The sequence below is a fragment of the Laetiporus sulphureus genome (genome assembly GCF_001632365.1).
Source record: "Laetiporus sulphureus 93-53 unplaced genomic scaffold LAESUscaffold_42, whole genome shotgun sequence".
Classification (NCBI taxonomy): Eukaryota; Fungi; Basidiomycota; class Agaricomycetes; order Polyporales; family Laetiporaceae; genus Laetiporus; species Laetiporus sulphureus.
This window is the reverse complement of record NW_024468551.1, coordinates 247,790-275,513: the sequence shown is the minus strand read 5'-3', so window position 1 is coordinate 275,513 and position 27,724 is coordinate 247,790. Positions and strand designations below refer to the sequence as shown.

The following is a 27,724-nucleotide window of genomic DNA, read 5'->3' as shown; positions in this document are numbered from 1 at the left end:
GAAAATCTGTGACACTACCCCCCTCTCAAGGCTCATTGTCCCGAGGAGCCAAAACCTTTATTTCCCCTTCTAGTTGCTCGCAACGGTTGGTAACTTCAGGAGAGAAGCCCTTCGGCGTAATATTCGAAGATTATTTGGGCTATCCTGTCTCCCAGTTTAACCGAAAATACGAAATCTGTTGTATTGATCAGTACGACCTTGAGTTCTCCAGTGTAATCTGGATCGACGACTCCTGCACCTACGTCAATTCCTCGTGCAGCCAGTCTGCTGCGTGGAGCTATTCATGTATAGGTATGTTTGGGAGGTTCAATTGCGACTTCCGTTCCTACCACAGCTCATGAATGCAGGGGGATTTCATGCATTTCTGCTGCATAAAGATCTCATCCTGCTGCTTCATTTGAGGATTTTTTCAGTGATTTGGTGAGATCTGTCATCTTATGATATAGGAAGAACCCGTCTGGATGGTCGGACATGTTGATTCGGTGTGTAGAGATTGGTGCAACTTCATATGAGGATAATTCGAAGTGTTTTCCACCAAAAGTGACGACCCTGATTGGTGCTTTGGCTGCATCTGGGTGTTGCTGGTGGAATTCTTGAAGAAGCTCGTCGGCGTTGGTAAGATTTGTTCGGGGTTCCCATGTATCGTCGGAATGGTCATAGCCTTTCCATTTGACGAGGTATTGGACCCTTCCCCTTACAACCTTCGAGTCTAGTATTTCCTCAACTTCGAATTCTGGTTCGCCTTCGATTTTTATGGCTGGAGGCTTTGGGGGTTCACGGTTTGTGACCGTGTCTTGATGGTACATGATCAACTTGCTAGCATGGAAGACTGGGTGGACCTTCATTTGCTTAAGCAGTTCCAGTTTAAATGTGACTGGGCCTAGCTTCTGAAGTACTTTGTAAGGTCTGAAGTTTTGTGTGCCTAGCTTCGTGGACTTGACTTTTACTCTGAGATCCTTTCCCTTGAGTAAAACTAGATCTCTGACTTTGAATGGGACTTCTCCCTTTTTCTCATCGAAGTACCATTTCATTCGTGAAGCTGAAACTTCCAATGCTGCCTTTGCCTGTTCTTGTGCCTCGGATCGGTGGGCGAATAGATGTTCCAATGAGGGATGACGTATTGATTTGTGTATGTCTGGTGCCATTTTTGGATGTCGGCCATATTCGACAAAGAATGGGGAAAGTGCGGTGGATTCATGGGTCTGGTTATTGTATGAAAATTCTGCCGTTGGCAGGTAATAGACCCAATCATTCTGTCTGTGGTTACAGTACATACGTAGGTACTGTTCTAACACCTGATTAACTCTTTCTGTCTGACCATCTATTTGGGGGTGATATGCTGTAGACATTGTAGACTTTATACCAAGTTTCTGGCAGAACTCCTGGAATAGTTTGCTCGCAAATTGAGTACCTCTGTCTGAGATAATCTGGCGCGGCAATCCATGGAGTTTGAAGACTTCGTTATAGAATACGTTAGTGACTTGCGACGATGTGACTGTGTCGTCTGTGGCATAAAAGTGTGCTCGCTTCGTGAGTCTGTCTACGACGACAAGTATTGCCGTCTTCTTTTCTCCCCTAAAGTCCATGGCTGGAGGAAGTTGAGTGATGAGATCAACTGTGACAATTTCCCATAATCCTCCTGATACCTCATTGGGTTGTAGTAGTCCGTATGGTTTTTCTCTTGAGTACTTGTTGCATTGACAACTGTCGCAACCTTGTACGTATTGTTTAACCATTACAGACATTCCTGGCCACCAATAATTCCAGGTAATAAGTTCCAACGTCTTGAACCTGCCAGGGTGTCTGGCTGGTAAGGTGTCATGATGGAGTTTTATTAGGTCAAGGCGTAGCTGTTGATTCTTGGGAACATAAACCTTTCCGCGATGGAGCAGCAGTCCGTGCTCAAAGTTCCATTCTGCGAGGTTTTTCCCAAATTCGCGCTGTCCTGTATTCAAAAGCGCACGATAATCCTTGGTCATCATGTCATCTGTGAGTGCCTTCTTGATCCTTTCCAGTAGTTGAGCATCATCAACTTCAGATGCGTGAGTGGGTCGAATCGCATTGATAGCAAAAAATTCAGGTTTTAACAGCATTTGATTCGAATTGTCGCTGTCTACCCCCCTCTCATAGTCTGGCCTCCTGGACAGAGGATCGGCATGTAGCATAGTCTTTCCAGGTCAGTGACTGAGGATGAAATTAAATCTGGTGAGGAATAATGACCAGCGCGCTTGGCGCTGGGATAATTTCTGTGCCTGACGGAAGTATGTAAGGTTGAGATGGTCCGACCAAATCTCAATGGGTTCTGGATGTCCTTCTAAATAGTGCCAGTATTCTTCGAGTGCCCGAATAATAGCAAGCATCTCTTTGTCGTAAATCTCGTAGTTCCGCTCATGTTCGTTGAGTGACTTAGAGTAGTATGCGACTGGATGCCATAGCTTGTCCTCTCCTAGTTGTTCGAGTACTGCACCAGTTGCATAGTCTGAAGAGTCTGTTTCTAGACAGTATGATGCAGTGTCATTAGGGAGTTGTAAGATCGGGGCTGAGGTGAACGCCGTTTTGAGTGCACTGAAGGCTTGGTCTTGCTCCTCCTTCCATTGCCAGTGCATGTCCTTACAGGTGAGAAGTGTTAAAGGTCATGCGAGTTTCGCAAAGTCCTTTATAAATTGCCTGTAGAAATTCACGAATCCTAAAAAGGCCTGTACTTGTTTGACCTTTGTCAGTGTGGGCCAGCCAAGTACACCTTCGACTTTAGCAGGGTCCATCTGTACTGAGTTCTTGCTGATGTGCAGAAACCGAAGTACATTACTGTGGGTTCAAAGAGGCCACAATGTGTGATGAAGGTGGCTTTCTCTTCGTCTCCTTCCCTAATCCTTATGTTGTTGAACCCCCATCTCAGATCAAGCTTCGTAAATATACTAGCATGTGAAAGTCTGTCGATGAGGTCCGAAATGCGTGGGATTGAGAACTTGTTCTTTTTTGTGACTGCGTTGAGGTTTCTGTAATCTTGTACGAGCCTCAGTGATCCGTCTTTCTTTTTGACGAAGAAGACGGGTGCTGCAGTTGGACTCCTTGATCTCTTGATGTAACCTTTGGCTAACTCTTGGTCTATCCACGTGTCGAGCGAATTTCTTTCCTGTAGGTTCATAGGATATAACTTTGCCGGGCATGGTAACGATGCCTCTGGAACAAGTTCGATTGGATGATCGTAGGGCTTTCTTGTGGGCATTCATTCCGACTGCTTCTTGGAGAACACATCGCCATACTCGTGGAAGTGTTTGGGGACATAGGCTGACCAGTAGTCTTTGTCCTGTTCTCCTTTTTGTGGTGCTCTATCCTGATTCCTCTTGGTGTCAAGACCCATAATGAGTGATGCTATGGCTTGTGCATCAGGGTCTTCTGATAATGACACCCATCTAATGAAGCTGTCCATGTCATTCCAGTTGTCACCTAACTCCTGGGAACTGACGAACTCCATCAGGTCTTCGATGTGGGGGATGTTTGTGTCTTCCAGGTCCTCCTCCTGAATTGCTACCTGTGAGGGTGTGCATCTTTGTGGGCACCGGGTGAAATCGACTGTGAGTTTTCCCCAATCTACTTCGTGATTATGCTCCTTAAGGAAACTCATGCCTAGTATAACGTCTTTATGTCCTATATCAGTGACCAAAAGGCTTTGCCTGCTTGTGTGGTTTCCGATGGTTATACTTAGAAGAACCCTTTTCTTAATGGTTCCACCCTTGTTGTGAGATGCATCTGCGTTGTAAACCCTGATCTCCTTCTCGAGTGAGATTGTAGCGAGATTCAACTGATCAACCAGCCGTGGGTTGATGTAGCAAGAATATGCTCCTGAATCAAGGAGCGCCTCAGTCTGGACTTCCCTTACTCCCTGTTTGAGGTGAACAGGTAGATCGATTGCGTGTTTTGATGAACCAGTAGATGCGATGTATAAAAAACTTGATACTGGTACATGCGAGAGCGAGTAGATACTATTACAGTGTCTATGGGAACTCTGGCCAGATCTCAGAGAACCCGTTGAAGAAAATCCTCATCATCTTCTACCTCTGTGATCCTAGCTGCTTCGACAGCTGGTTCTGGTTCCGCCTCCTTTTCCTTTCCCTTCGCGTCATAGCTGGTGATGAAAGCACGGACTGCTTCTTCTCTCACCTTGCTGTCATTGGAGCCAGTGGATGATGCCGTTGTCGATATTGCCCTGGTTGCTTGACCCCGCTTTGGCATCTCAAATTTGCCTTTATATTTGGAATCTGAGCATCGCTGTTTAAAAACGAAGGGATGTTTCCCGCATCGTACACACAGCTTCTTCTCCAGCCATCCTTCTTGTTCCTTGGTGAGGATGGATACTCTATCCATGACCATTGCGTTGGGGTCTTTCGGGACCCGTGGTGCCGATGATGATGTTGTTATTACCGTTCTGCGCTGTGCTGCCTTATCGGCCCTGAACTTGGACTCCAGTTGAAGGCATAGGTCGAGGTACTCCGGCCATGTAATGGGGTCAGAAATTTCTAGACTGTCTCGTGTAACCATTGCCTGGCGTACATCCTTGCTTCGATGTTCAGCAATGTAACCGATGAGTGCAGTGTGCCCTAAGTTGGTCTTAGTGGCCCATTGACGGAACTGTTCTGTGAAGGATACCATCGTGGGATACGTCTTGCTGCAGATATCCTTCAAATGCTGCTGTGCATCCTTGTCCGGATCGAGGGTCCTGTAGTTTACTTTGAGGATGTCGACGAAGTCTTTCCATATGCCAAGTGCTTGCCGTGCTGCTGCCTTGGTTGCATATTCTGACATGTATGTGAATGCGCCACCTTCCAAATGTAGCAGGGCCGTGGTAATCTTGTGTTCGTCGTCGTTGATCTCATTCCACCGCATCCATATACCGAGTTGTTAGAGCCAGTCCTCCAGACTTCCTTTGCCCAAGTAGTGTGGAGGTTCAGCAATTTTGATGTGTGGCTTGTGCGATTGGACTGTGCCGGATGTTTGACCTTGCATCATAGTGACGCCGCTTGCTTTGAGCGAAGCTAGCTCATGCCGCAGCTTCACGTTAGCTGCCTTGATCTCCATCATTTCTTTGCCTGTGTCAAGCATTGTCGCCTGGATTCCTGTGAGCTCGTCATTTAAAACCGCCATATGCGCATCTTGCACGAGGATCCTATCTTTGAGCTTCCTGATTTCTGTCTGGAGAACTGCCTCCTTAAGTCGGTGTTCGCTCTTGTTGTTTTGGATCTGCAATTCAAAGGCTTTCTTGTGCTCGTACATCTTGTTTCTGAGCACATTGTAGACCTTGGTGATTTCAGTAGTGACCGTGAGCTTCATTGCGATGATTACCCATTCGCGTATGTGGTCCGGGACTTCTCCAGGAGCGGACTGTCTGAGAGCATCTTCCAGGTGCTCGAATTGGTGTCCATCAAACTCCCAGATGGGTGGAACATAGGCTGGTACAAGTGATGGTGTCGGGGATGCTGGTCCTCCGACTTGTGATGCAGAATCCTGTGGTCCTAGCGCAGGTTCAGGTGAATTGCGCTGCGAGGCGCGTGGAGTACTGCCATCATGTGCTGACTCGACGTTTGTGTGAAGAATGTCATCCATTCGTTGCCTGAACGTGGATGCGTGCGCACGATCGGCTCCTTCCATTGTGATATAGATGTATGTAAACTAGTACAAAAAGTTCAAGTATCGCTTTTCGGCAATAAAGACCAGGGCTTTGGCAATTTCCTGCAGCCTTTCCTCTTTCCCTATCTGCTTGAAACTAATGCCTCCTATCTCCAAACAGACTGTGTTGATCACCTGCTTCTTGATGAATGTATATGCACGCGTTCCGGTGTGTAGGTCAGCGCAGACTTTGTCAAGTTCTGTGGCGAGGCTAAAGATGGGTCCTTGGTGCTTGTCCTTTAGACGATATGAGAATGCTCCTAGTATAGGTTGGAGCCTGAAGTGGGTAGCATCTACTTGCTTTGTAAGGGTCTCGATGTGGATTGTCGGCCTGACTCTGGAAGGGAGTGGGCGAATGGGATGTGCAAGGGTGTTTGTCTTTATAAAGTTAGGTAGGGGATGAATTGGAATGGGAGCGATGATGGAGGGAGGTACTGCGTTAGAAGTGATGAGCTCTGGTGGTGGTGCTGGCTTATAACTGCCTGTGGTAAGATGTCCATGTCTGGGTTTGTAGCGTTCGAGTGGTGAGGTGCGATCGCGAGGTTTGCGGATGATTCCGCGCTTTATAATGTGCGTAGTATCGACGACCCTAGCTGCTGCGCGCTGCCTGTCTGTGGATGATGCACCGAGCGATGCGAGTGTGAGGAGTCTTTCACACTCCTTGTTGGTTTTCTGACACTTGTAGTGGGCGTCGAGGTCGATCCTGGGGGGTGGCCTTGCACTTTGAGGCTTTGGGCAGCTCAGAGTTTTGCTGAGGCTCACGCCGGGTAGAGATCAGATTGGAATGTGTGTCAAAAAAGCCGCGCGCTACGGCTGAAACTGCTTGCACTGAAAATATGTGGCCGCTTGTGTTAGACACTAAGCAGGGGCGCAGAAAATGTCAGATTGTTTTTAATGTCACGGTAACACCGGACAAGAGATCAAAAAGACAAAAAGGGACAGTTACGTGGAACGTGCCGCCCTGGTCCCCCTGATCCCAAAGAATCCCCCTGAACCCTTAAGTGGCACAAGAGCCTTCTGAATTACTAGTCGATGTCGCGAACGCAAGCAAGGGATAGAGATATATGAAGGAGCTTTGTGGGCTCAGTGAGTGCTATCGGTAGTAGATGAGGAGAAACAATCTGAAGTTTCGTCCTCTACATGGCTGGTCTTATATACACATACAGCGGGCTACCTTACCTAAGCTACCTATCTACGGGTATAAGCAAATGGCCGTACATGAAACAATAGGATGTCCGGAAGTAGAACAATAAGTGAGAAGATTGATGGTTGCCGCAGTAATGCGTGTGCACATCGTGCCTATCTTGGTTTCCCTTTTGTTCTCTGGTGTGAACATCATGCCTATCTAGGCTTCTGGCTAAACTAATAGGAAGCGGAAGGCTGATGTATAACAATAGTCCTTGTTCCCTTTGTTCCCAAATGGGTGCCTCTATTGTGTCCTGGAATAGACAGGTCCGACCGTATCATCCACGGGTCTGGACCATAACATGTGATGTGGACTATCACCTGATCTCTACGCGTCATGTCTGTGGCTGAGTGGCATGAGATATTGGTGAAGCACGTGATTTGTGGTGTGAGCAAAGTCACGTGTAGACTTTTGTGGTAAAAATCTGTGACAGTATTATTCAGCATATGATTGGTATTGTTTGAGCTGCAAACACATGTTCGAGAGCGAGAAAGATTTCAACATGCACTTGCAGTCTCTTCACGGTGATGTAAGTAACTTGGTACCTTCCTCGTGGGAGCTACGATCAATGTTTGGTCACATCTCAGGTCTTCAGCTCGGAGTCATGGTTGCACGATGACTATTGCAGCAAGGATCATCCTTATTGTACTGGTTGCAGATGCATGTTTGAGAGCCAAGATGCCCTGAACATGCACCTGCAATCTTAGGTGCATCAGTGGCATTGCCAGATGTGTGTTACTGTGAGTTGAATTATAATGCACCATAGGACAGACTTTCTAAATGTATATGTGGTAGAGCTTCAACTCGGAAGTAGACTTACATGAGCACAATCACATGAAGCACGTGTATTGCAGTGACTGCAAAGTCATGTTTGGAAGCAAGAAGGCTTTAAAGATCTAGGAAATCCTGGTGCGACAAGGGTGTTAGCCAGCCGGCATCTTCCCATCTCATGGGCGCAAAGGGAGTGAGAGGCTGGTGAGGCCACAAATGACTGGGGAGTACAGTAGTACAGGTGCATACTTACACATTTTCTGCCCTTCTGTACTCGTCCGCTCTGTTTCCAGGTACCGCCCTGTGACACGTTTCAGCCATCACTTGGTGCTTGTTTCTCCTGACGCGATGAGCGTGTTTCACCAGAAGTGCCGTCGGTCGGCCACTTCTAACAAAAGAAGCATCTGAAGACATCTGTTGGGCATATCTACTGTGATCTCTTCTCGATGGTAGGAATATTTGCATGACTTGAGATATCTTCGACTCTCATGTGTTCATTTATTGTAGGTATTCAGCTCGAAAGAAGGGTTTCATAACCATTATGCCACCAAACATGCATACTGTGGTGACTGCAAATGTGTCTTCATAGGCAAGAAGGTTTTGAAGGAGCATCTGAAGACATGTGTTGTTCATATCTTTTACTGTGATCTCTGCTCAACGGTAGGAGTATTTGCATCCTTGAGATATCTTTGACTCTCATGTGTTCATTTGTTGTAGGTATTCAGCTTGAACGAGGGGTTGCATAACCATTATGCTGACAAACATGCGTACTGTGGTGACTGCAAATGCGTCTTCAAAAGCAAGATCACCCTGCATGCACATCTGCGGTCATCCTATCATAATGCTTGCACAGTGAACTGTCCGGGCCATTGCTGCAAGAAATCATCCCTGTCAGGTGCTGGGCTCATCAGTCATCTAGAATCTGGGGCTTGCTGCTCTGGCATGGATCGACACTAAGTCAACCGTCTGGCCGTCAAGCTGGATTCTGATAAAATCATCATGAACGCAAGTCGTTTTCTCACCGGTCCTGGTGGCTCATGAGTTTCTCTGCTTATCATCGCTGACTCACGAGTTCCTCCGCTTATCGTCGCTCCTTCTCGAGCTACAAGCCTATCGTGGAACAGTTCCAAATTTGAATGTGTCTTTTGTCACAAGGAGTTCAGTAATCTTGAATGCTGAAATCAGCATCTCAACAGTCCAGTACACGATGAGGAAATCTATAAATGTCCACGAGGTTGGCAGGGCTGTGGCACTGAGTTCCGCACACTCAGTGCACTCTGCCAACACGTGGAAAGCGAGTGGTGTGGAGTTCATCAGTTCAATAACGCGATGCAGGAAATGATGGGGTCACTGTCTGGGGCTTGCTTCTCTGGCATAGATCTACACGGTGTCAACCATCTTGCGGTCGAGCTGGATTCTCATAATATCATCACGAATGCAACTCGTCATCTCGATAGTCCAGCGCATGAAGGAAATCTACAAATGCCCACGTGGTTGGCAAGGCTGCAGCACTGAGTTCTGCATGCTCAGTGTGCTCTGCCAACATGTGGAAAGCGAGCAGTGTGGAGTTCATCGGTTCAACAAGGCGATGCAGGAAATGGTGGAATTGCTGATGAGCGACATGCATCGCCTCACTATGTGAGGCTGAATTTTGAGGACTCGCTGTTCACGTAATCTTGGTTTGTCTTTTATGACACTGTTACCTTGTAAGTCTTTCCGTCTATTTTTGTTCCAGTGCCCGCGTACGCTTTTTAATTTTTCCATGCTATGTATCTGTTCTGTATCTGCTCTGTACGATCATTTTATTGTGTCATTCGCTTTCTCGCTGCTGCATTCCCTCGTGTTGCTATGTATGTACTTGTGCTCGACATGTCGCGTTGCGGACTATTCATATTTTGATGAATGTGATCACGCAAGGTTGCGCTAGCGTTAGTCTTATAGTGAAGCGGTGCATATGCCATCCTATTGTCTGGGGTAGTTTACAAGTTACAGTGTGCATCGCTGCATCTTCACAACTCTACACCCACTGCAGAGGACAGTCACATCACTTTGCGCAGGAGTCCCCTACCATGAGCCACTAGGCATCCAAGAAAACTGAGAGAAATGTGACTTATCGAAGCCTCAGTCCATGTGTCGCATACAAGAGATCTTTTTCACGTTCTGTGGAGGCTTTCCGTCATGCATGATCTCTGCTAGGATGTCCACGATACTGGATGTAATGGAATTGACTCTTCATTCAGCACAAGATAGAGGCCGTGCAGTATTAATGAAGCAAAGGAGCACATCTACGCTGCGGTAGCTCATGGTGCCATTTGTTCTGATGCTGTTTCTGGTGTTGAACCTGAGACAATGCGCAGTCAGTATGAATGTGTCATTCATTGAGCCTCATAAGTGTTCACATATACGTGACCGAGTTGACATAGGCTGTAATGCAGAGTAGGGGACGCGTCAGAACAGGTCGTCAATGAGACCGAAACTAACATGAGACGAAATGACGCACGTTTCATTTCCATGAATTCCACGCTCAGGATTGTGAAGGTATTCAGAAGAGCAGCCATCGGCACCATTATCCAACCCTGTCAGATATATGCGAATTCAATCGCGATTGCAAAAACTATTTGTCACGAAGGCTGTCAGTGAGTACAGACCGCGATAAATCATCAGCAAGCTGATACCTGCATGAGCCAGAGGTGAATAAATACCTGTTGATTGTTCTGACTGCGGTCAAGATCATTGGCGGACCGCTTCATCAAGCCACTCTTCCCATGGTTCCATGATGATCAATGCACACGCCCAGTCGCACATTTTTTAAGCAACGCCGGATCTCCTTCTCGTACTTCTGGATGCTACCAGCTGTAATGAACTAAGCTTTTGAATGAGAAGCATGTTTTTACGCCATTTAAGATCGCATTCTGCTCTTCATTTTTGAATAAGCTTCTGTTACAAATGAACTTGAATAAGTCGCTTATGATCCCCTTTTAGTGGATAACATACTTTTCACTCCATGTAACGACATGCATAGCTGGGATAATTACCCATATCTGTGCCATTCCCTTGGATGCTGCCACACCCTAAAGTATGAAGTCTTATTGTGATTAACGATGTTGTCGAATCAGAATTTGCGACCATAGAATCGACTGTAACATCTACTTTTTTCACACTGTGTACAGTAGATGTGACTGCTGTCATGGAAGCCAAGTTAGATATGCCGCAATCAATGCCAAATCTGATCAGGAAAGTGGTCTTTTATGAGATGCAAAGGAACTCGGACGAACCATAGAGGATGAGCATGCCAATACATGAAATTTCGCAGTGCACAAGGTTAGTCTGTAGAATAATGGACCTAAGAGTCGTATGATCAGACTTTCGTTCCATCAGGAATGGAACTTACACAGCCATCGTTGAAAGCAGTTTCGTGCATTAAACAATGTCGCTCGTTACACAAAACCTGGCTGAACTCTGCATTGGCAAGTCCTCGTTTCCTCTACCACAAGTCCGAGCAAAGCCTGATGGCTCTGACTGTTCAAGTGCAAACACAAAGTGGGTGCGCACAAGCATGCGTATAACACTGTGGATCTCGTGGGACACAACTTACATGATAAAATGCACCGTCAGAGACTTTGATATCATGATCAAAGTGAAAGGTAAGCAGAGTCATTTCATTGATACGGCGTTGTTATTGTAAATGCGACCGAAAGGTTCATTTCTCTGAGATTGATTGTGATGCGCAACTCTGTACATGGAGCCATTAGTCGCTCCCAGCATTTATGAGCTTGAATGACGGGTGATTACAGAGTGAACGTCGGGTGAGACATTGCGAAGGTTGTGTGGGAAGTCTTAGCATATTTCGTAGGATACCACTGACCACAAAGACAGCAAAATATCACGAGCTGCCTTATTCTGCAACAGTCGAAGAATTATCGACAATAGTCCTTTTGGCGAAAAAAGCATGAGCAACAGCATACATTATTGGACGTGATGTATGCGAATAACAATCAAAACGCCCTGACAAGCATCTTTCAGTGCAGCCCGACTAGATATCACTGAATCCAGGGACAGTCCGCTGCGTGGGAGTATGATGACAACACAAGTTCTAGTTTGGAGGTCAGGCAACCTGTGACAGAGGAATTGCCCATGGGAGACTAGTGACACTGTGACAGGCCTAGGTCGACTCACCGTGCGAGACGAATTTAGCGCCTAAGGGTTCTTTCCCACCATCTCCTCACCTCACTCTTATCGCGGTGCGTATCGTACAGTCTTGTGCGCCAGCTACGCGTCGTTAGCTAAATGCTGTATAATGTTAACGTCAACAGACAAGAGATGGCATTCTGCGACCGGTGTGACCGTTATTTTCCCAGCGAGCGCGCGCTCGAGCAGCATATCGACAATTCGAACGCGCACCACGTCTGCGAGCTCCATGGCAAGGACTTCGCTTCTGCATGGAGTCTGATTCAACATTACGTTCAGAGTCCTATGCACCATTATTGCCAACGATGCGACGATCATCTCAAGAGTCACAACGACCTTATCAGTCATTATGAAGAGGACCACTATTACTGCGAGACCTGCAACTCGGTGAGTCTAGACGCATTAACAAGATGGGCCTGCCTCAAACTAATTAAACTAATTTCTTCGCATCATAGTTCTATAAGAACGCTGCCGGCCTACACGAACACAACCGCCAGAGGCACTGGTACTGCGCCGACTGCAGGCGTGTCTTCCAGAGCGAGAGCAACCTGAAAAGCCACTTGCGCTCTGCTATTCATCGAGACCGAGTCGTCTCTTGTCCAGGTAGAAACTGCAACAAGCAGTTTATGTCCGCCGCCGACCTCGTCCTCCACTGGGAGTCCGGGACTTGCCCCTCACACGTCGACCGCGACATTATTAATCGCACCGCTGTCAGGCTGGATCGATCGAACATCATTACGAACCCGAATCGTCTCATTGGTGGCCCAGATGGCTACTCTCCTCCCTCCAGCACGGTCACTGCCACCTGGGCGACCGATCGCTCCTGGAATGGGCGCAAGTATGAATGCGTGCTATGCCATCGGGAGTACAGCACTCTCAAAGCGCTCAACCAGCACCTCGAGAGCCCTGCACACGCAGAGAAAATCTATAAATGTCCTCGCGGTTGGAACGGGTGTGGGCACGAGTTCCGTACGCTCAGCGCGCTCTGCCAGCACGTCGAGAGCGAGCAATGTGGGGTGCATAGGTTCAACAGCGCGATGCAGAATGTCATCGGCTCGTTGAGCGATGGACTCAACAGACTCACTCTCTAATTCACCGGCTCGGAGAGCCGCATTCGGGCACTTCCCTGTCCTTTGTCCGTATAGTTCCGCTTTCACATACTGTCATGACATCTCGTCTTCTACTCTCGTCTTCCTGCCAGCACCCATGAAATCCTTCGTCGCTGTTCATATGTATCGCATCTCCAATCATCAAGTGCGGGCTCGCTTGTCGTGATATCCCTGTTCTTTTTCGCTTTTTCTGTTTTCCAACCGACTGCTGTTCCCGTCTTCCCCGTTGTAAGCTTGTCTACTGGTGTACTATAGATACATGTATAGGCCGCGGCCATCCCCGCGAGCTAGGTGTTACAATATGTATCTGAAGTCACGGTTCTGGATGTCCGTCTGATCCAGGAACTCCTAAAGCGCAAGACGTCCCGATCAGTACTGAACACAAGCAAGTGGAGTACTACAGGGTTAGCGTACCTTCTCTACCTTGCGTTCAACGAGCTTCCCATCGGGCAGGACGACCTCGATGTAAACGTCGTCGATGATCATTCCGATCTGTACGTCGTACCTAAGAGGCTCCGCGTCTCTCCGCTAGTTCTCGCGTGCGAGGATGAAGCGGCTGATGAGCAGGAGGGTCATGCTAGTGACAGGCCTAGGTCGAAATTGTGTGAACCGTCGCCAGCGAGGTCGACTCATTCACCGTGCGAGACGAATTTCAAAGCGCCCAAGGGTTCTTTTCCACCATCTCATCGCCATCGTGGGTAAACTCGTATCGCGGTGCGTACCGTACAGTCTTGCGCTCTGATTACGCGTCATTGATTGAATACTATATATACTGAACGTCAGCAGACGAGAGATGGCATACTGCGAGCGGTGTGAACGTTATTTCTCCAGCGAGCCCGCGCTCGAACAGCATAAAGACGATTCGAATGCGCACCATGTTTGCGATCTCCACGGCAAGGACTTCCCTATTGCATCGAATCTGATTTAACATCACGTGCAGAGTCTTGTGCACCATTATTGCCAACGATGTGACGATCATTTCGATAGTCACAACGACCTTATCAGTCATTATGAAGAGGACCACGATTACTGCAAGACCTGCAACTTGGTGAGTCTAGACGCATTAACAAAATGGGCCCGTCTCAAGCTAATTTCTTTGCATCATAGTTGTTTAAGAACGCTGCCGGCCTACACGAACACAACCGCCAGAGCCACTGGTACTGCGTTGACTGCAGGCAGGTCTTCAGGGACAAGAACGGCCTGAATAACCACTCGCGCTCTGCTGTCCATCGAGACAGAATCGTCCCTTGTCCAGGTAGAAACTGCAACAAGTGGTTCATGTCCGGAGCCGACCTGGTCCTCCACTGGGAGTCCGGGACTTGCCCCTCACACGTTGACCGCGACATTATTAATAGCGCCGCTGCTAAGCTGGATCGATCGAACATCATCACGAATCCGAATCGTCTCATCGCTGGCCCAGATGGCTACTCTCCTCCCTCCAGCACGGTCACTGCTACCTGGGCGACCGAACGCTCCTGGAACGGATGCAAATTTGAATGTGTGCTATGCCACCGGGAGTTCAAGGCTCTCAGATCGCTCAACCAGCACCTCCGGAGTCCCGCACACGCAGAGAAAATCTTTAAATGTCCTCGCGGTTGGAACGGGTGTGGGAACGAGTTCCGTACACTCAGCGCGCTCCTCCAGCACGTCGAGAGCGAGCAATGTGGGGTGCATAGGTTCAACAGCGCGATGCAGCGTGTCATCGGCTCGTTGGGCGATGGACTCAACAGACTCACTCTCTAACCACTGGCTCGCAGAGCGGCATCCCGGCATTTTCCTGTCCTTTGTCCGAATAGTGCCGCTTTCACACACTATCACGACATCTCGTCTTCCGATTCCGACTTCCTGCCAGCCCACATGAAATCTTTCGTTGCTGTTCACATGTATCGCTTCTCCAATCATCAAGCGCAGGCTCGCTTGTCGTGATAAACCTGCTTTTTTCGCTCTTTCTCTTTTTCTGTTCGCGCTGTTTTCCAACCGACTGTTGTTCTATTCTTCCAACCATTGTAAGCTTGTCTACTAGTGTACTATAGATACATGTATAGGCTGCGGCCACTCCCGCGAGCTCTAACTGCTACAATACGTATGGAAGTCATGGTTCTGGATGTCCGTCAGATCCAGGAACTCCTATAAGCGCAAGACGTCGCGATCAGTACTTAATACAAGCAAAGGGAATATCACGGGATCAGCGTACCTTCTCTACCTTGCGTTCAACGCGTTTCCCATCAGGCAGGACGACCTCAATGTAGACGTCATCATATGTCATATCTGGAGGCTCCGCATCTCTCCGCTTGTTCTCGCGTGCGAGAACGAAGCGAATGATGAGCAGGAGGGTCATGCAGCAAACGTAGTGTTGGAACTGGCCGACAAACGGCACTTTTGGTGGAACGCGCTCAACGCGTCGGGAGGAAGGAGCGCCAAGCGACGGCTGAAGCGCGTCGCAGGGCGGTGCCAGGAAACACAGTGGACGAATACGGAAGGAGGAATATCGTATAAATACGCACCTGTAGTACTGTACTTCTTAGTCACTTGTGGCCCTAACCGGCCTCTCACTCCTAGCGCCCATGAGACAGGAAGGTGGTCGCTGGCTAACGCTGCGGCTGCACCATAGTTTCCTAGACGTAGCAGATCCCGATGATAGTCCGTGGAATGTGGTTCCTGAGCACGTAGCATGTAAGCACACCGATGTTTCAGAGCAACGGCGAACCAAAACGGATTACCGAGGAGTGTACTTGGCCTCCCACATGAAAGGTCCAGCAGCGTTGCCGACGCAGTACGCGATAAGCATGATGGCCTTCACCGTAACCTTCTTCGTATGTCCCGCGGCGATGTTCGTGAACCACGAAAGTGCAAGTACGAACGCCGTCGTGCTGATTTCTACGAAGAAGTACATCGGCTAATCACCTCTCCACCGTCAGCCAAACCCCACTTACCCGTCGACCACTGGCCAAACAGCAGTCCGACGTCATTAGTTCAAGGCAGCAGCTTCCGTTAATGCGACGAAAAGTTCATTTGCTGAGCTTGATTATGATGCGCAACTCTGGAACATCTCGAGTGATTGGAGCCATTTGTCACATCCAGCGGTTATGAGTCTGGATGACGAGAGATTAATAATCGAATCAATGTCGGCGAGACATTGAGAAGACTGTACGGTAAGCCTTAGCGCATTTCGTTGGAGACCACGTTGGAGACCACACCACTGACCGCAAGCATTGCGACTCGCGAGGATAGCCGCTTATCCTGCAACCGTCGAAGAGTTATTGATGACCACCTGTCGGCGAAAAGAGAAGGACCCATAGCATCCAGATATCCATGGCTAGGCACGATGTACGCGAACAACAGGGAAGAGATGGCAAGACAAGCTAGCACCTCTCTCAGCGCAGCCCAACCAGATGCTACTATTACGGGTAGATAAAGCGTCCTGCCAAAGCAAGAAACAGACCATCGCGCGGGATCCATCTGATCAGAGAATTGATAACGTATAGGTCTCGGATATCATGAACATATGTTAGAAGCATTGGAGGTCAGGCAACGAGGTGTGAAGGAATTGCCATTCACCGTGCGAGGTCATGAATTTAGCGCCTAAGGGTTCTTTCCGACCATCTCAGGCTCCTAACGGTCCTCGTGTGTTGACTCATATCGTGCGGTGCGTATCGTACAGTCTTGAGCTCTAGCTGTGCGTCGTTCATTGAATGCTGTACATATTAAACCTCAGCAGACGAGAGATGGTATTCTGCGACGGCTGTGACCGTTCCTTCTGGAGCGCGCGCACATTCGAACAGCACCCTCACAATTCGAACGCGAACCGCCGTGTTTGCAGGCGCCACAACAAGGCTTTCACTTCTGCATCAGGTCTGATTCAACATTACATTCGGCACCCGTGTCACCATTATTGCCAACGATGCGACGATCATTTCGATTGTCCCAAAGACCTTGACCGTCATTATGAAGAGCTCCACTATTACTGTCAGATCTGCAACTGGGTGAGTCTAGAGGCATTGACAATTGCGGCCTTTCCAACTAAGCTCTGTGTATCATAGCTCTTTGATTCCGCTGCCGGGCTATACGAACACCACCTCCAGAAGCACTGGTATTGCGCTGACTGCAGGCGCGTCTTCGAGAGCGAGAACAACCTGACAATCCACTTGCGCTCTGCTGTCCATCGAGATGGATTAGTCTCTTGCCCAGGTGGAAACTGCAACAAGCGGTTCATGTCCGCCGCCGCCCTCGTCCAACACTGGGAGTCCGGGACTTGCCCCTCGCGCGTCCACCCCGACCTTATAGGTCGCTTCGCTGTCGTCCATTTGTATCGAGCAGACGTCAATCCCTATGATATTTTGTTTTCCCCCGACACGGTCACTGCCACAGGCTGGGCGACCCAACGCTCCTGCAACGGGCAATACTACGAATGCCCGCTATGCCACGAGGAGTATATCACTCTCAGAGCGCTCAACCAGCACCTCGAGGGCCCTGCACACGCAGAGGAGATCTATAGATGTCCTCGCGTTTGGAACGGCTGTGGGAACGAGTTCGGTACGCTCAGTGCGCTCTGCCAGCACATTGAGAGCAGGCAGTGTGGAGTGCATAGGTTCAGCAGCGACACGCAGCGTCTCCTCGGCTGGTATAACGATGGACACAACAGAGTCACTATTGTTGGAAGTCCTACGGACTTGTATGATCAGTAGGACGCGGGGACAGCGGTTTCAGCGCGCGTTCGCTTCGTAGCTGTGTCGCGCATGAGCACTTTTGTCATCTCAGCGCTCAGCACTCGCTTTATTCCGTCGAGGCTGTCACTCTTTACTTCCGTGTCCTACAGCCCTCGGAAATTTTCTCCTCGGAAAACAACTCTCTAATCACTGGCTCGCAGAGCGGCATCCCGGAGCTTCCCTGTCCTTTATGCGTAAAGTTCCACTTTCACACATTGCCATGACATCTCATCTTCCGCCGTTCACATATATCGCTTCTCCAATCAAGTGCTGGCTTGCTTGTCGTGATACCCCTGCTTTTTTGCCTTTTCTGTTCGCGCTGTTTTTCAATCGACTGTTGTTCTTGTCTTCAAACCATTGTAAGCTTGTCTAATAGTGTACTATTAATACATGTATAGGCCGCGGCCGCTCCCGCGAGCTCCAGGTGTTACAATACGTATCGGAAGTCATGGTTCTGGATGTCCGTCAGATCCAGGAACTCCTGTAAGCGCGAGACGTTGATATCAGCACTGAACACCAGTAAAGGGAATATCACAGGATTAGCGTACCTTCTCGACCTTGCGTTCAACGCGTTTCCCATCAGGCAGGACGACCTCAATGTAGACGTCATCGTACGTCGTATCTGGAGGCTCCGCATCTCTCCGCTTGTTCTCGCGTGCGAGGACGAAGCGGATGATGAGCAGGAGGGCCATGCAGCAAACGTAGCAGATCCCGATGATAGTCCACGGAACGTGGTTTCTGGATACGCAACAGATAAGCACACTGATGTCTGAGTAACGCCCAACCAAAACGGCGTACCGAGGAGTATACTTCGCCTGCCATATGAACGGCCCCGCAGCGTTGCCGACACAGTACGCGATAAGCATGACGGCGTTCACCGTAACCTTTTTCGTATGTCCCGCGGTGATGTTTGTGAGCCACGAGAGTGCAAGCACGAATCCGGTCGTGCAGATCCCTATAAAGGCTATCAGCTAACCACTTCTCCACCGCCAGCTAAGCGCCACCCACCCGTCATCCACTGGCCAAACAGCAGTCCGACCTTATCGCTCCACGGCAGCAGGTTCACGAGCAAAATGCCCAGGATCGCCGGGAGGTAGTAGACGACCCCGACATACGCTCGAGCATTGTGCAGCCGCGCGGCGAGATGCACGCCTGTGAGGATTGTGACGATCTCGACGAACCCATTCACGATACCGAGTAGCGTCGTTTGGAGGGTCGTGAAGCCGAACGACTTGAAGATGATGGACTGCTGGTTCGTCAGGCTGTTGGGCACGTTGTCCAATGCGGAGAAGAGTGCGAAGAGCCACGTCTTGGGGTCGCGCAGTGCTTCGTAGAACCTAGGAAGACGAGTGAGCCTGGAGCGAAGAGCAGTGAAGCAACATGGGTCACGCACTGATCCCACTTGAAGTGCTTGTTCTCGACACCGGTTTGGTTGTCCTGGGCAATGCAATGGTCAAGAAGCTGTTGGGAGAATAGGCGTCTCAGAGACGCACCTTAATCCGCTGGATGGCGATCACACGCTCCTCTTCAGTGAGGAACCACGCGGTGGTCGGCGAGTCAGGGAACATCAACCTACACAATACTCAGCCTCCGTTTTCGTACATACGTATGAACGGTTACGTACCAGAAACACACGGCAGTGATCAGCGTCAGTATCCCAGTGATGATGACCAGCCTGAACCAGAAAGGTTGAGCCAGAGATATGCGAAGATATGACGCGCACACTCTCACCATTGCCATGGATGGAAGGTGCTTGTTGTGATGTGCAGCGTGCCGAACGCAATGAACCCGATGATTATTTGTGCTGGGACAGGCCATACGATGAGATCGGGCCCAACGCCGATGCGGCAAGTTCCTCACCTGTTCCGTTCATCAAAACTGGATGTGACATTAGCATCCATGGAATGCATAACACCGAAGCATCACTCACACCAGTATCCAACTCTCAGTGTCTGCTCCCTCCGGGTGTAGAACATAGACGTGACAATCATGAAACCAGCCGTGATCGAGCCTTCGCATGCTCCCAGGAAGAGTCTGCAGACGAGGAGACCGGCGAAGTTCTTGCATGCGGCATGACAGCAGAGCGCGACAGCCCAGATGAAGATGTTGCAACTGCCAGGTAGGCAGAGGTGAGGATATGCAAGGGAAAATGAAAGGCTGGGACAAACCTCATCCATTTGCCGACAGGAAATCGCTGCAGCGCGAGGTTCTGTGGGTACTCGAAGAACAGGTAGCTCAAGTAGAAGATCGTCCCGAGCCTGAATCAAAATAGTTAGCTGGAGGAGTCAAGAGAACCAGGCGACGGATCCTCACCAGTTGTACCTATGATGAACAGTATGTCAGCAGAGAAAAAGGTCTTGTGCAGCTCGTATACTCACTCGCTCGTTGTGAGATGCGCATCGGTCCTGATAAAACGTGTTGTCAACATAGCCCTATTGCAATGAGATCCACTGTATACGCACTTGATACCCAAGATTGCGGCACTCCCGAGCGTCGTCTTGTCCATGAACTGGACCCAGTAGAGGACTGATCGGGAGGATCGTCGATCAATCAAACGCGTCCCGCGAACCCATAGAGTGCGATTACTCACCGCACATCAAAGGCATAAGGTGCCTGTCGATCTTCTTCCGGACACGGTTGGCCTCGGCGGGATCTACGGTCATGGCTGTGCCCGCAACGAGCTGGGCGCCGGTATCGACCTCATTTCTGACGGCGGCGACGTGTACATTGGCCTTGGACGCCTTCTCGTCCAAGGACGACACCTTGCTGAGGGACTCCACGTCTTGCGAGCTCATGGCGGGCAGTTGCAGGGACGAGAACAGGGCAGGACCTACAGCAACGCTACCGGGGAGCGCGAGGGGACGACCAGGGGAAGATAAGGTGCCAAGTGCCTCTTTATATCGCGGTCACTCCGTGTCCATCAGAAATGCTTCCCATGATCCGCATGATAGAGCGCCAGAGATAGTGGAGAAGTAGAGCCTTAGAGGCCCAGGGGAAAGTGGCAAAGACGAATCGATAGGTTACAAAATTACGAGCCGCTTATCTTGGCAAGCGTGCCTGCTAAAGTGTCGTCTGACAAAGTGATACGCAGAATGTCGAACGTTGCAAGCAAGAAGTTATGACAGAGCGTACGTGGAGACGAGGCTGCCACACAGGAGTTCACGCATGAGGTTGAAACATTGGCTCTCGGGTCTGGAGAACCAACGCTTCAGAGGCTTGAGACCGAACTGTGAATTTCCTATGCTTCCCATATCAGATGGAGCGGATCACGCCGAGCTGGGAGCACGCAGAAGACAAACGCGACATCATCTTGCGCCATCATATTGAATTCCTTCGAATGGCACGCGTAATCAAATGTTAAACTTGAACGTCTGGCCTTCCGCACTTCAGCGCTCAGCTTCAGGAATCAACGTGAATCGCAACAACGAGATCTTAGATCTTAGTAGGGATTGCAGCGAGAGGATAGTGATATCAGACGCGCTAAGATTGCGAATTAGCACGCGTGGAGAACTGATCTGTGGCCCACACGAGCGTTAGATGAGCGCTAGACGAGCGCTAGCTTAGGTCGCGACTCTTGCTAGTGCCATCTTTGAGCTTGCAATATTCGCCAAGTTGAACAATATCTCGAACCTCGTCGCTTCTCTGTTGGTATGGAAAACGGATCCAGCTTGACGTATAGCCACTGTACATCTGGACAGACATATGCAATGCTTTATGCGCCACATCCGCGACAGAGGGTTGTTATAGAAGTTTCAACCGAGTTTCAGACTCCCGGCAAGTTTCAGACTCCCAGTGTCCACTGACAGCGCTTATACTCATGCGCAATCTACGAAATTTCGATAGCTCAAGGCATTCTAGATTTCTTGACACCGGTTTCCTTCTGTCCCTGTTCCGGCCCCAGAGGTTTTTTTGCGCGAGATACGAGAGGCAAGAGCCCAAGCTCGATAAGGCTGGCTATCTCGTAGATTCTTCTGAGTCGGAACGCCGAGAAATAGGGGTACACCTGCCATTGCGTTGAGCCAAGGCTGCCCTGCAAGCGAACATCTTGGGTCAGTACAGCAAGCTGCGATCGGACTCGTGTGCTAGCAGTGGTCCTCGTCTTCTCTTGTACCACTTTGCAACATGTTTCTTCTGCGTTCTTCTCGCTGCTGCAGTCTCAGTCACTCGACACCTGCACAGTCCATGTAAAGCAAACGTATTTTGTTGCGTTCCTCACGCAGTGGCCGTGCGGCTAAACGGCTATCTTCGCTGGGTACGTTGGACCATTCTGTTATTCTGGCCTCAACCTGCTGATGCCATCCGCAGAAGAGGGATCCAACTTCGTGTGTGATCAGCCATACTTCGAATCGTGCCGCAAGCTGAATGTTTCCGCCTTGATCCCGAAGGGCAGCAACGTTGCCTCGAGTCCTATTTGGCGTTTATATTGCGTGCATGAATGTTCAAAGTATTTCCTTAATAACTACTGTTTGGTAAACAATCCATCGAAAACTGTGCGTGTAACGTTGTCACTTGACTCGACCGTTATCGTGCGCTGATCGCCTTGCGTACTTCACAAGGACATCTGTGTTGCGTTGGAGTAGCTGCACGCCTTTCGCGGAACGATTGCATCAGTGATTCCTCGATGAACGGCACCAACATCGCTGCAATACATCCCTGTTGTGAACGAGCAGAATACCAAAAGCCATGCTCGAAGCCATAAGAAGAAAAGAGGCTTTGATGTCGACGCCTCCACCCATCAACGACATCGTCTAGGCAAGAGCTTTCAGTTTCGGAGAATAGAAGTGGTGATCCGCCTGCGTGGATACTTGACATTGACTAAATGGTGGTTCTTCCGCATAAATGATTGACGTTGTCCAGACGATGGTTCTCCATCGCGCGAACAAGAGCGGACGTTTATGTGAGTAAAGAGGATCTAACCTCGCCCACGGCCGGTTACCTGTTGTTAAATGCGGGCCAGACAGAGCGTTCCGGACGTAATGTGATGGACATGCGGATTCAAATTTATCATACAAATAGCAGGAACACGGAGGGAAGAGGAGAGACAGAAGCAGAGGAACCAGTTCTGACGACTGCGAGCAACGCAGTTTAGATAGAGACCGAGGAGATTTGTTTTTCAAAGACTGGGATAGCTCGGGATCCAACCCCGTAGGTTAATTCGGTTGATTTGACATCATGCTTGCTTGACGATGCCCGCATGCGCGGGTCCTGGAACTTCTGAACCGGCACTGTGGCCTGCAATCGCGTTTGCCCTCGCTGTCGTACATATCACCGGCGCACAACATCCATAAGCTAGTGTGCCCACGCGTACTATCGACTTGCTTGTTTGACATGTATGGCATCCAGATGCCCATGATTCAATTGCAGCCAGCGGTGGGCGAGAAAGTGATCTTTGCAAGTATAATCTGAGCAGACAAGTGTGACTGTGGCGTTCGCTTGCTGCCTGGTACTCGACTCATTTAGGAGGACAGCAAGTGCTTTCTAAATTATATGTGGTTGCAATCAGCTCCACGGACTAAGTCGAACAGACTTCAATTGTCCTCACAACGATTAGGGCCTTGATATGGACCAAGCAACGCGAGAAGGTTGCACCTGATACGGGGAGTTCACAAAGTCAGCTACATATCGTGAACTGCTACAAATAATCCCATTACAGGCCGCTTCTTCGTGCCGCTTGGACGCCCTTGAATGAAGGTTCGTAGAACGGCAGCACGCGCGAAGAAGATTTCATTTCGATCATGTTATCTCAATACCATCGACAAGGCTACTTTTTAAGCTCTTGAGTCTTCTATCTGCGTGAATTTCCGAATGTTTGATCGATCGCGATCTTGCGCATCTCACGCAAAGTCGATAAGGAACGTCCAGAAGTCATGGCTGGTGCGTTGCCGACAGATGATCGCAATAGCGTCTGGGACATTGATGTGTACTTGCTTTTGGGAACTGTTCGTAGTTTTCATATTCAATCAGGTATGGGATGTTAGGCATGCATGCGGTATCTCACCTCCCCATTCCAAGACTTAAGTAGAAATGGAGCTGATTCCTAAACATGTGCCCGGGCTTCTGAGACACCAAGGTTTATAAATGATAGTCGCGTAGCAAGGCGGGGCATGGCAGTAACGTTGCTCCTAGGTCGAGCGCTGCCGCGATATGCTGTAACACCACTGGGCCACCACAAAACGTTTCGACGTGCGTCTATTCATCTCCTGTCTTCACCAATTTCCGTTCCATGTGCTCATACGTCGCTATGCCAAAGGTCGTTCAATGGGTGGGATACTGTACATCTGCTCCTGTACTAGACTGAATGTGGTTCGGCCCCTCTGCTTGTTGATTCCAAGTTCAGCTACATCAGAAGTTTCTGGATTTCTTGCGATCGTATGCTAAGCTGACAGTAAAATGGTTCGGGGTGGCTTTGTTGCCAGCGTTAGGAAACTGACCCACGAATCGCGATGAGGAACGGATGGAGCATACCTGATAACACCAGGAGAAAATGTGGGTGTGAAGGTCGCATCGTTAGAGAAACCGCCTTGGGGTTTTGAGATATTGAAACAAGCTAAGATGTTAGCCATCGCGAGCCAGACTGAGGAATCGGCCAATTGGCGGCCTGGACATATGCTGCATCGTTGTCAGCGAGCGGATACAACGAGCAATGTGAACATCGTCTACCGACCGTCGGCCGTGCCCGAAGACAATCTTGCGCGAATCGTATAAATGAATCGTTTGTGCCGTCATGGTCTCAAACCGCTCGGGTCGGAAGGTTTCTGGGTTCGGGAAGATGTCCGCATCTCGCGTCATGCACCTGTGACAAGGCGTGACTTGAAGATGCGGAACGTCCAGCAAATCAGCATGATTCATACCATAAATTGGGTATAATGACTGTTCCTTTCGGAACGTAACGATTGAGATAGATGTCGTCAGCAGTTTAGCAATGTGGTACCGCTTGGTCGAAGAGTAAGCAACCGCTGCTGTCTTAAACTGATTCAGCGTACCCAATGGGAGGGGACAATTCCAGCTGTCCAGGTAGGCACTATGTGAGAATACTAGTGAAAGTATTCTGCTAGGCGAACCGATATACTTCAAGTAGAACACGTTCAAGATACGGCAATGATGATCTGTCCGAGAAGTCCGGAAGCCGAGAAGTACCAATGACCTGATCGATCTCCGCTTGTGCCTTCTTGCAGATGTCGGGATAAAGCATCATGGCAAGGATGAAGGTTTCAAGAGTCGTAGCAGACTATGGTGTTGACTGATTAGATCATTGTATGATCGGCGTATAGATACTTACAGTATCCGTACCGGCTGTCCAGCGCAAGCATTATGATGGCGACTTCACAAAGGCTTAAAGTATATTCATACCGGTGTAGAGTGCAGCAGCTACGCCTGCGATGTTGCGTTCATCGTCTCGCGTCAACTCTCTGTCTGTGGATAGATTGTCCAGCAGAGAGGATACAAATGATGGCCGAGCGCTCCCAGATGCCTGAAAATGAGACATTATCAGATAGTACATACAAGCACGAAACTCACTACTGCCTCTTTGACCTATGTGTATGGAGTGGCCTCGGCAATCTTCAATTCGCGCCGTAGACGCAGGGCATTTCGCTTGAAGCCAGCTCCAGGCATCCATGTCGGAATGTGTTTCACTGCAGATGTTTCCAATTATAATTATCGCGCACATCAGTGCTGGTCCACAAAACGCAGCAAGCGGGAGAACTACGCATAGGCAAGAAGTCGACCAACGTGGCAGCAACACTGCCTGCCTCTGCTGCCTCTACGGCTGCCTTTGCTGCTAAACGAATAAACTTGTCGTCCTCCAAAGAGAGCGCCACATGGCCATATGTAATATCCATCGACAGAGCTCCAATAAATCTACCGCTGAGTTAGGATTTGAACTATTGTGAACCACAATAATCATCTTCTGATATGCGAAGCAAATTCTGCCGGAGTTCGCACAAAGGCGGCAAGCAAACGGCGAACCTCCCTCTCCTGAATAGGACGATAGGACTCAAGAGCATTTTTGTCTTGCAACAAAGCATGTAACCACTTTCGATCCATTCGCCATTGATCGCCGTAAGGCAAGAGAACAGGGCTGGTGTCAAGGCCAAGTCTGCAGGAAAGTTAGTATGTGCCACAACGTCACAGTATGTTGAATGCGGATCACTTACAATTCTCTCAAGAACACGAGCGGTGGTCTGCTTGAGTAGATCGCCCCTCTCTTCTCCATCAAGTCGTTTGCGGCAACCGAGTGAAGCACGAGCTCTGGCTGCGACAAAATCGCGCATAAACTATAGCTCCTGAGGTACGTGAGATGAGTGGATTGAGCCTGAAAACACAGACTACAATGGTTACCATATTCTTTCGCCCATTGAGTGAACGTCTTGTGTTGGTAGTCGTCAGTGACTTGGTGAACGTTGCCGATGATTGGCAGAGGGTCCGGCCCAGGAAATAGAGGGCTCTTCTTCCTAGGAGATGAAAAGGAGTAAAGCCAGACAACGAGAGACAAAAGTGCGAGCGTTACGACCACGTCAGTAAGGTATTTCATGTCGCAGAAAATTTGGAACCTCAACGTATGGACACAACGCATTCTCCAGGTGACTGCTTTCATTATTAATTTTTCACGATAGCGCGCGGCTACATGGGACTCAGATGCGTGGCCCGAAATACGCTTTCAAGACGAGATTTGACGCATGTATCGGCGCGTTGATGGGCACTCCGATGTCGGAAGCTACACGTATGTCAGCATCAAGCGATACGTCTGCGTAGCGATGTAGGTGTGGAGCATCTGCATGTCTTCTATACTCTGGCCGCTGAAGTGTATGAGCAGTAGCTTTAGAAATGGGAATACTATGGTTGGCCCCATTCTGCAAAATGTTTGATAAATCACGAATAATAGTCCGAGTTCTCTACCAAATCATTTTGAATTCTTAGCATTGGGTGCAAAACATCTCAGCTAACTAGGCAATGAAGAATATAACCGAAAAGTGAGCAAACAGCCTGTCGAAGAACTTCCGAACTTCCGAGCGAGAGGGTGCCAGACAGAAGGATAAGTATGTCACACATCAGTCACGTCTTGCCGTAAACCTCCGACCACGGCTTGCGTCGGCACAGCGGCAAGGTACTCTATTCGGCAGGTGCTCCTGACGGCGGTGATCGGACTCTGAAAGCGTGATTGCCCTTCCGAGCAGCGACGCCTGTCACGCCTGGTCAAAGCTTTCTTAATCTAAAGCATGCCAGCCCGCAAACAAAACTGTACCTTATATTATGTGAATGGACTCTATGTAAGAGACTCTTTACTACGCAAAGTGGAGGATGTGGTCAATACGATCGGTGTAGATAAGGATTTCCGTCGGAAATCTGCCACTTTTGACAATCCAGCCGCAGTGATTGTCAAGTTCCACAACATGACTACTCATCCAATTAGCGATCGGAGTGATATCAAGGGTTTTCACCATGCAAAAACATTGATAATATTTTTTCAATATCTTTACCTGAGTGGACTAGAGCTCCTGAGACACTTTTTCAGATTAGGACGGGTTTGCAGCATAGAGCAAGCCATAGCAATGTTCGTGTGACTATCGTCCACAATCTGACACGGTCCACATGTCATGGTCCTCATGATCATATGCGCATAGACGTGTGAGAGGATGTTCATGTCATTAATGACGCGATAACATGACCGATCCAAAGCCGTATATCTTGCTCAGATCATGAGGGAGGTCTTCTTTCGGTACTTCGCACGGTCTTCGACTTCTGATACAAATGGTTATTGCAGATCCGAGTTTGCAAAACGTTTGAATTCGAGATGGAAATAAGAACTGATCAGCCATCCGTTCGGTTGCAGAATCCTTGGTGATCTTGGCGCGCGATCGCCCAACTCGGGGCTGTAAGTCGCAATTCCATTCCTTGCAATTCAATGTAGCTTCTCGCCAGAAGCAGTGGTGCATGGAAGAACAACCCGGTGTCTTGGGATAACAATACGATATGATATAGACTAGTGCATGGACGGATCTCGGCGTGAGAGGTTCGACGTGGGGAGATGGCGAAGTCGACGTGCATAACCCAGAAGCAAGCGGCGGTGGCGTAAGTTCGGGGCTTCATCGACATCGCTC

At 49.2% G+C, this 27,724-nt stretch overlaps 11 protein-coding genes across 11 annotated transcripts; 3 read left to right on the top strand and 8 right to left on the bottom strand.

Annotated features, from left to right (window-relative positions):
* Positions 1 to 11,941: 11,941 nt before the first annotated feature.
* On the top strand, positions 11,942 to 12,900 carry LAESUDRAFT_660180 (uncharacterized protein; the record flags this gene model as incomplete). The annotated part of the gene is made up of 2 exons (XM_040904855.1): positions 11,942 to 12,196; positions 12,265 to 12,900. 2 exons carry the CDS (start codon positions 11,942 to 11,944, stop codon positions 12,898 to 12,900), a joined length of 891 nt encoding a protein of 296 aa, XP_040760961.1.
* Positions 12,901 to 12,944: 44 nt separating this feature from the next.
* LAESUDRAFT_378160 (uncharacterized protein) lies at positions 12,945 to 13,363 on the bottom strand. Its single transcript, XM_040902240.1, has 2 exons — positions 13,333 to 13,363; positions 12,945 to 13,266 (listed from the first exon to the last, which is right to left on the bottom strand). The coding sequence occupies exon 2, from the start codon at positions 13,194 to 13,196 to the stop codon at positions 12,990 to 12,992; it is 207 nt and encodes a 68-aa protein (XP_040760960.1). The 5' UTR covers positions 13,197 to 13,266; positions 13,333 to 13,363; the 3' UTR covers positions 12,945 to 12,989.
* A 348-nt stretch (positions 13,364 to 13,711) lies between these two features.
* On the top strand, positions 13,712 to 15,031 carry LAESUDRAFT_814855 (uncharacterized protein; the record flags this gene model as incomplete). The annotated part of the gene is made up of 3 exons (XM_040914635.1): positions 13,712 to 13,795; positions 13,859 to 13,966; positions 14,026 to 15,031. The coding sequence occupies 3 exons, from the start codon at positions 13,712 to 13,714 to the stop codon at positions 14,659 to 14,661; spliced, it is 828 nt and encodes a 275-aa protein (XP_040760959.1). The 3' UTR covers positions 14,662 to 15,031.
* Positions 14,692 to 15,036, bottom strand: LAESUDRAFT_378092 (uncharacterized protein). Its single transcript, XM_040902238.1, has one exon. The coding sequence runs from the start codon at positions 14,921 to 14,923 to the stop codon at positions 14,723 to 14,725; it is 201 nt and encodes a 66-aa protein (XP_040760958.1). The 5' UTR covers positions 14,924 to 15,036; the 3' UTR covers positions 14,692 to 14,722.
* On the bottom strand, positions 14,986 to 15,256 carry LAESUDRAFT_762193 (uncharacterized protein; the record flags this gene model as incomplete). The annotated part of the gene is made up of 2 exons (XM_040913059.1): positions 14,986 to 15,045; positions 15,113 to 15,256. The coding sequence occupies 2 exons, from the start codon at positions 15,254 to 15,256 to the stop codon at positions 14,986 to 14,988; spliced, it is 204 nt and encodes a 67-aa protein (XP_040760957.1).
* Positions 15,257 to 15,533: 277 nt separating this feature from the next.
* LAESUDRAFT_762192 (uncharacterized protein) lies at positions 15,534 to 15,811 on the bottom strand (the record flags this gene model as incomplete). The annotated part of the gene is made up of 2 exons (XM_040913058.1): positions 15,534 to 15,576; positions 15,639 to 15,811. 2 exons carry the CDS (start codon positions 15,809 to 15,811, stop codon positions 15,534 to 15,536), a joined length of 216 nt encoding a protein of 71 aa, XP_040760956.1.
* Positions 15,812 to 15,995: 184 nt separating this feature from the next.
* On the bottom strand, positions 15,996 to 16,578 carry LAESUDRAFT_378090 (uncharacterized protein). Its single transcript, XM_040902237.1, has one exon. It carries the CDS (start codon positions 16,375 to 16,377, stop codon positions 16,078 to 16,080), a length of 300 nt encoding a protein of 99 aa, XP_040760955.1. The 5' UTR covers positions 16,378 to 16,578; the 3' UTR covers positions 15,996 to 16,077.
* LAESUDRAFT_378178 (uncharacterized protein) lies at positions 16,201 to 17,843 on the top strand. The gene is made up of 3 exons (XM_040902241.1): positions 16,201 to 16,564; positions 16,637 to 16,901; positions 16,959 to 17,843. The coding sequence occupies exons 1-3, from the start codon at positions 16,488 to 16,490 to the stop codon at positions 17,601 to 17,603; spliced, it is 987 nt and encodes a 328-aa protein (XP_040760954.1). The 5' UTR covers positions 16,201 to 16,487; the 3' UTR covers positions 17,604 to 17,843.
* Positions 17,844 to 18,024: 181 nt separating this feature from the next.
* Positions 18,025 to 20,668, bottom strand: LAESUDRAFT_378086 (MFS general substrate transporter). The gene is made up of 15 exons (XM_040902236.1): positions 20,215 to 20,668; positions 20,087 to 20,150; positions 20,003 to 20,029; positions 19,938 to 19,946; positions 19,793 to 19,882; positions 19,555 to 19,736; positions 19,485 to 19,502; positions 19,356 to 19,428; positions 19,249 to 19,299; positions 19,118 to 19,196; positions 19,018 to 19,061; positions 18,633 to 18,961; positions 18,423 to 18,579; positions 18,173 to 18,362; positions 18,025 to 18,105 (listed from the first exon to the last, which is right to left on the bottom strand). Exons 1-15 carry the CDS (start codon positions 20,417 to 20,419, stop codon positions 18,052 to 18,054), a joined length of 1,572 nt encoding a protein of 523 aa, XP_040760953.1. The 5' UTR covers positions 20,420 to 20,668; the 3' UTR covers positions 18,025 to 18,051.
* A 1,116-nt stretch (positions 20,669 to 21,784) lies between these two features.
* LAESUDRAFT_716394 (uncharacterized protein) lies at positions 21,785 to 22,369 on the bottom strand (the record flags this gene model as incomplete). The annotated part of the gene is made up of 3 exons (XM_040907249.1): positions 21,785 to 22,031; positions 22,173 to 22,212; positions 22,261 to 22,369. 3 exons carry the CDS (start codon positions 22,367 to 22,369, stop codon positions 21,785 to 21,787), a joined length of 396 nt encoding a protein of 131 aa, XP_040760952.1.
* A 1,444-nt stretch (positions 22,370 to 23,813) lies between these two features.
* LAESUDRAFT_716393 (cytochrome P450) lies at positions 23,814 to 26,157 on the bottom strand (the record flags this gene model as incomplete). The annotated part of the gene is made up of 11 exons (XM_040907248.1): positions 23,814 to 23,863; positions 23,896 to 23,984; positions 24,090 to 24,233; positions 24,289 to 24,645; positions 24,686 to 24,852; positions 24,904 to 24,917; positions 24,975 to 25,095; positions 25,143 to 25,157; positions 25,292 to 25,484; positions 25,660 to 25,722; positions 25,781 to 26,157. 11 exons carry the CDS (start codon positions 26,155 to 26,157, stop codon positions 23,814 to 23,816), a joined length of 1,590 nt encoding a protein of 529 aa, XP_040760951.1.
* Positions 26,158 to 27,724: the final 1,567 nt, after the last annotated feature.

What these genes read in the sequence shown, in the direction of transcription:
- LAESUDRAFT_378160 (XM_040902240.1), bottom strand. Translation starts at nt 13,196, where the DNA reads ATGGCCGCGGCCTATACATGTATCTATAGTACACCAGTAGACAAGCTT.
- LAESUDRAFT_378092 (XM_040902238.1), bottom strand. Translation starts at nt 14,923, where the DNA reads ATGGTTGGAAGAATAGAACAACAGTCGGTTGGAAAACAGCGCGAACAG.
- LAESUDRAFT_378090 (XM_040902237.1), bottom strand. Translation starts at nt 16,377, where the DNA reads ATGGATCCCGCGCGATGGTCTGTTTCTTGCTTTGGCAGGACGCTTTAT.
- LAESUDRAFT_378178 (XM_040902241.1), top strand. Translation starts at nt 16,488, where the DNA reads ATGAATTTAGCGCCTAAGGGTTCTTTCCGACCATCTCAGGCTCCTAAC. An exon ending in GTGTTGACTCATATCGTGCG is followed by an intron (nt 16,565 to 16,636) that starts GTGCGTATCGTA and finishes AAACCTCAGCAG; the next exon opens with ACGAGAGATGGTATTCTGCG. An exon ending in ACTGTCAGATCTGCAACTGG is followed by an intron (nt 16,902 to 16,958) that starts GTGAGTCTAGAG and finishes TGTGTATCATAG; the next exon opens with CTCTTTGATTCCGCTGCCGG.
- LAESUDRAFT_378086 (XM_040902236.1), bottom strand. Translation starts at nt 20,419, where the DNA reads ATGAGCTCGCAAGACGTGGAGTCCCTCAGCAAGGTGTCGTCCTTGGAC. An exon ending in ATCACTGCCGTGTGTTTCTG is followed by an intron (nt 19,197 to 19,248) that starts GTACGTAACCGT and finishes AGTATTGTGTAG; the next exon opens with GTTGATGTTCCCTGACTCGC. An exon ending in AAGCACTTCAAGTGGGATCA is followed by an intron (nt 18,962 to 19,017) that starts GTGCGTGACCCA and finishes TCGTCTTCCTAG; the next exon opens with GTTCTACGAAGCACTGCGCG.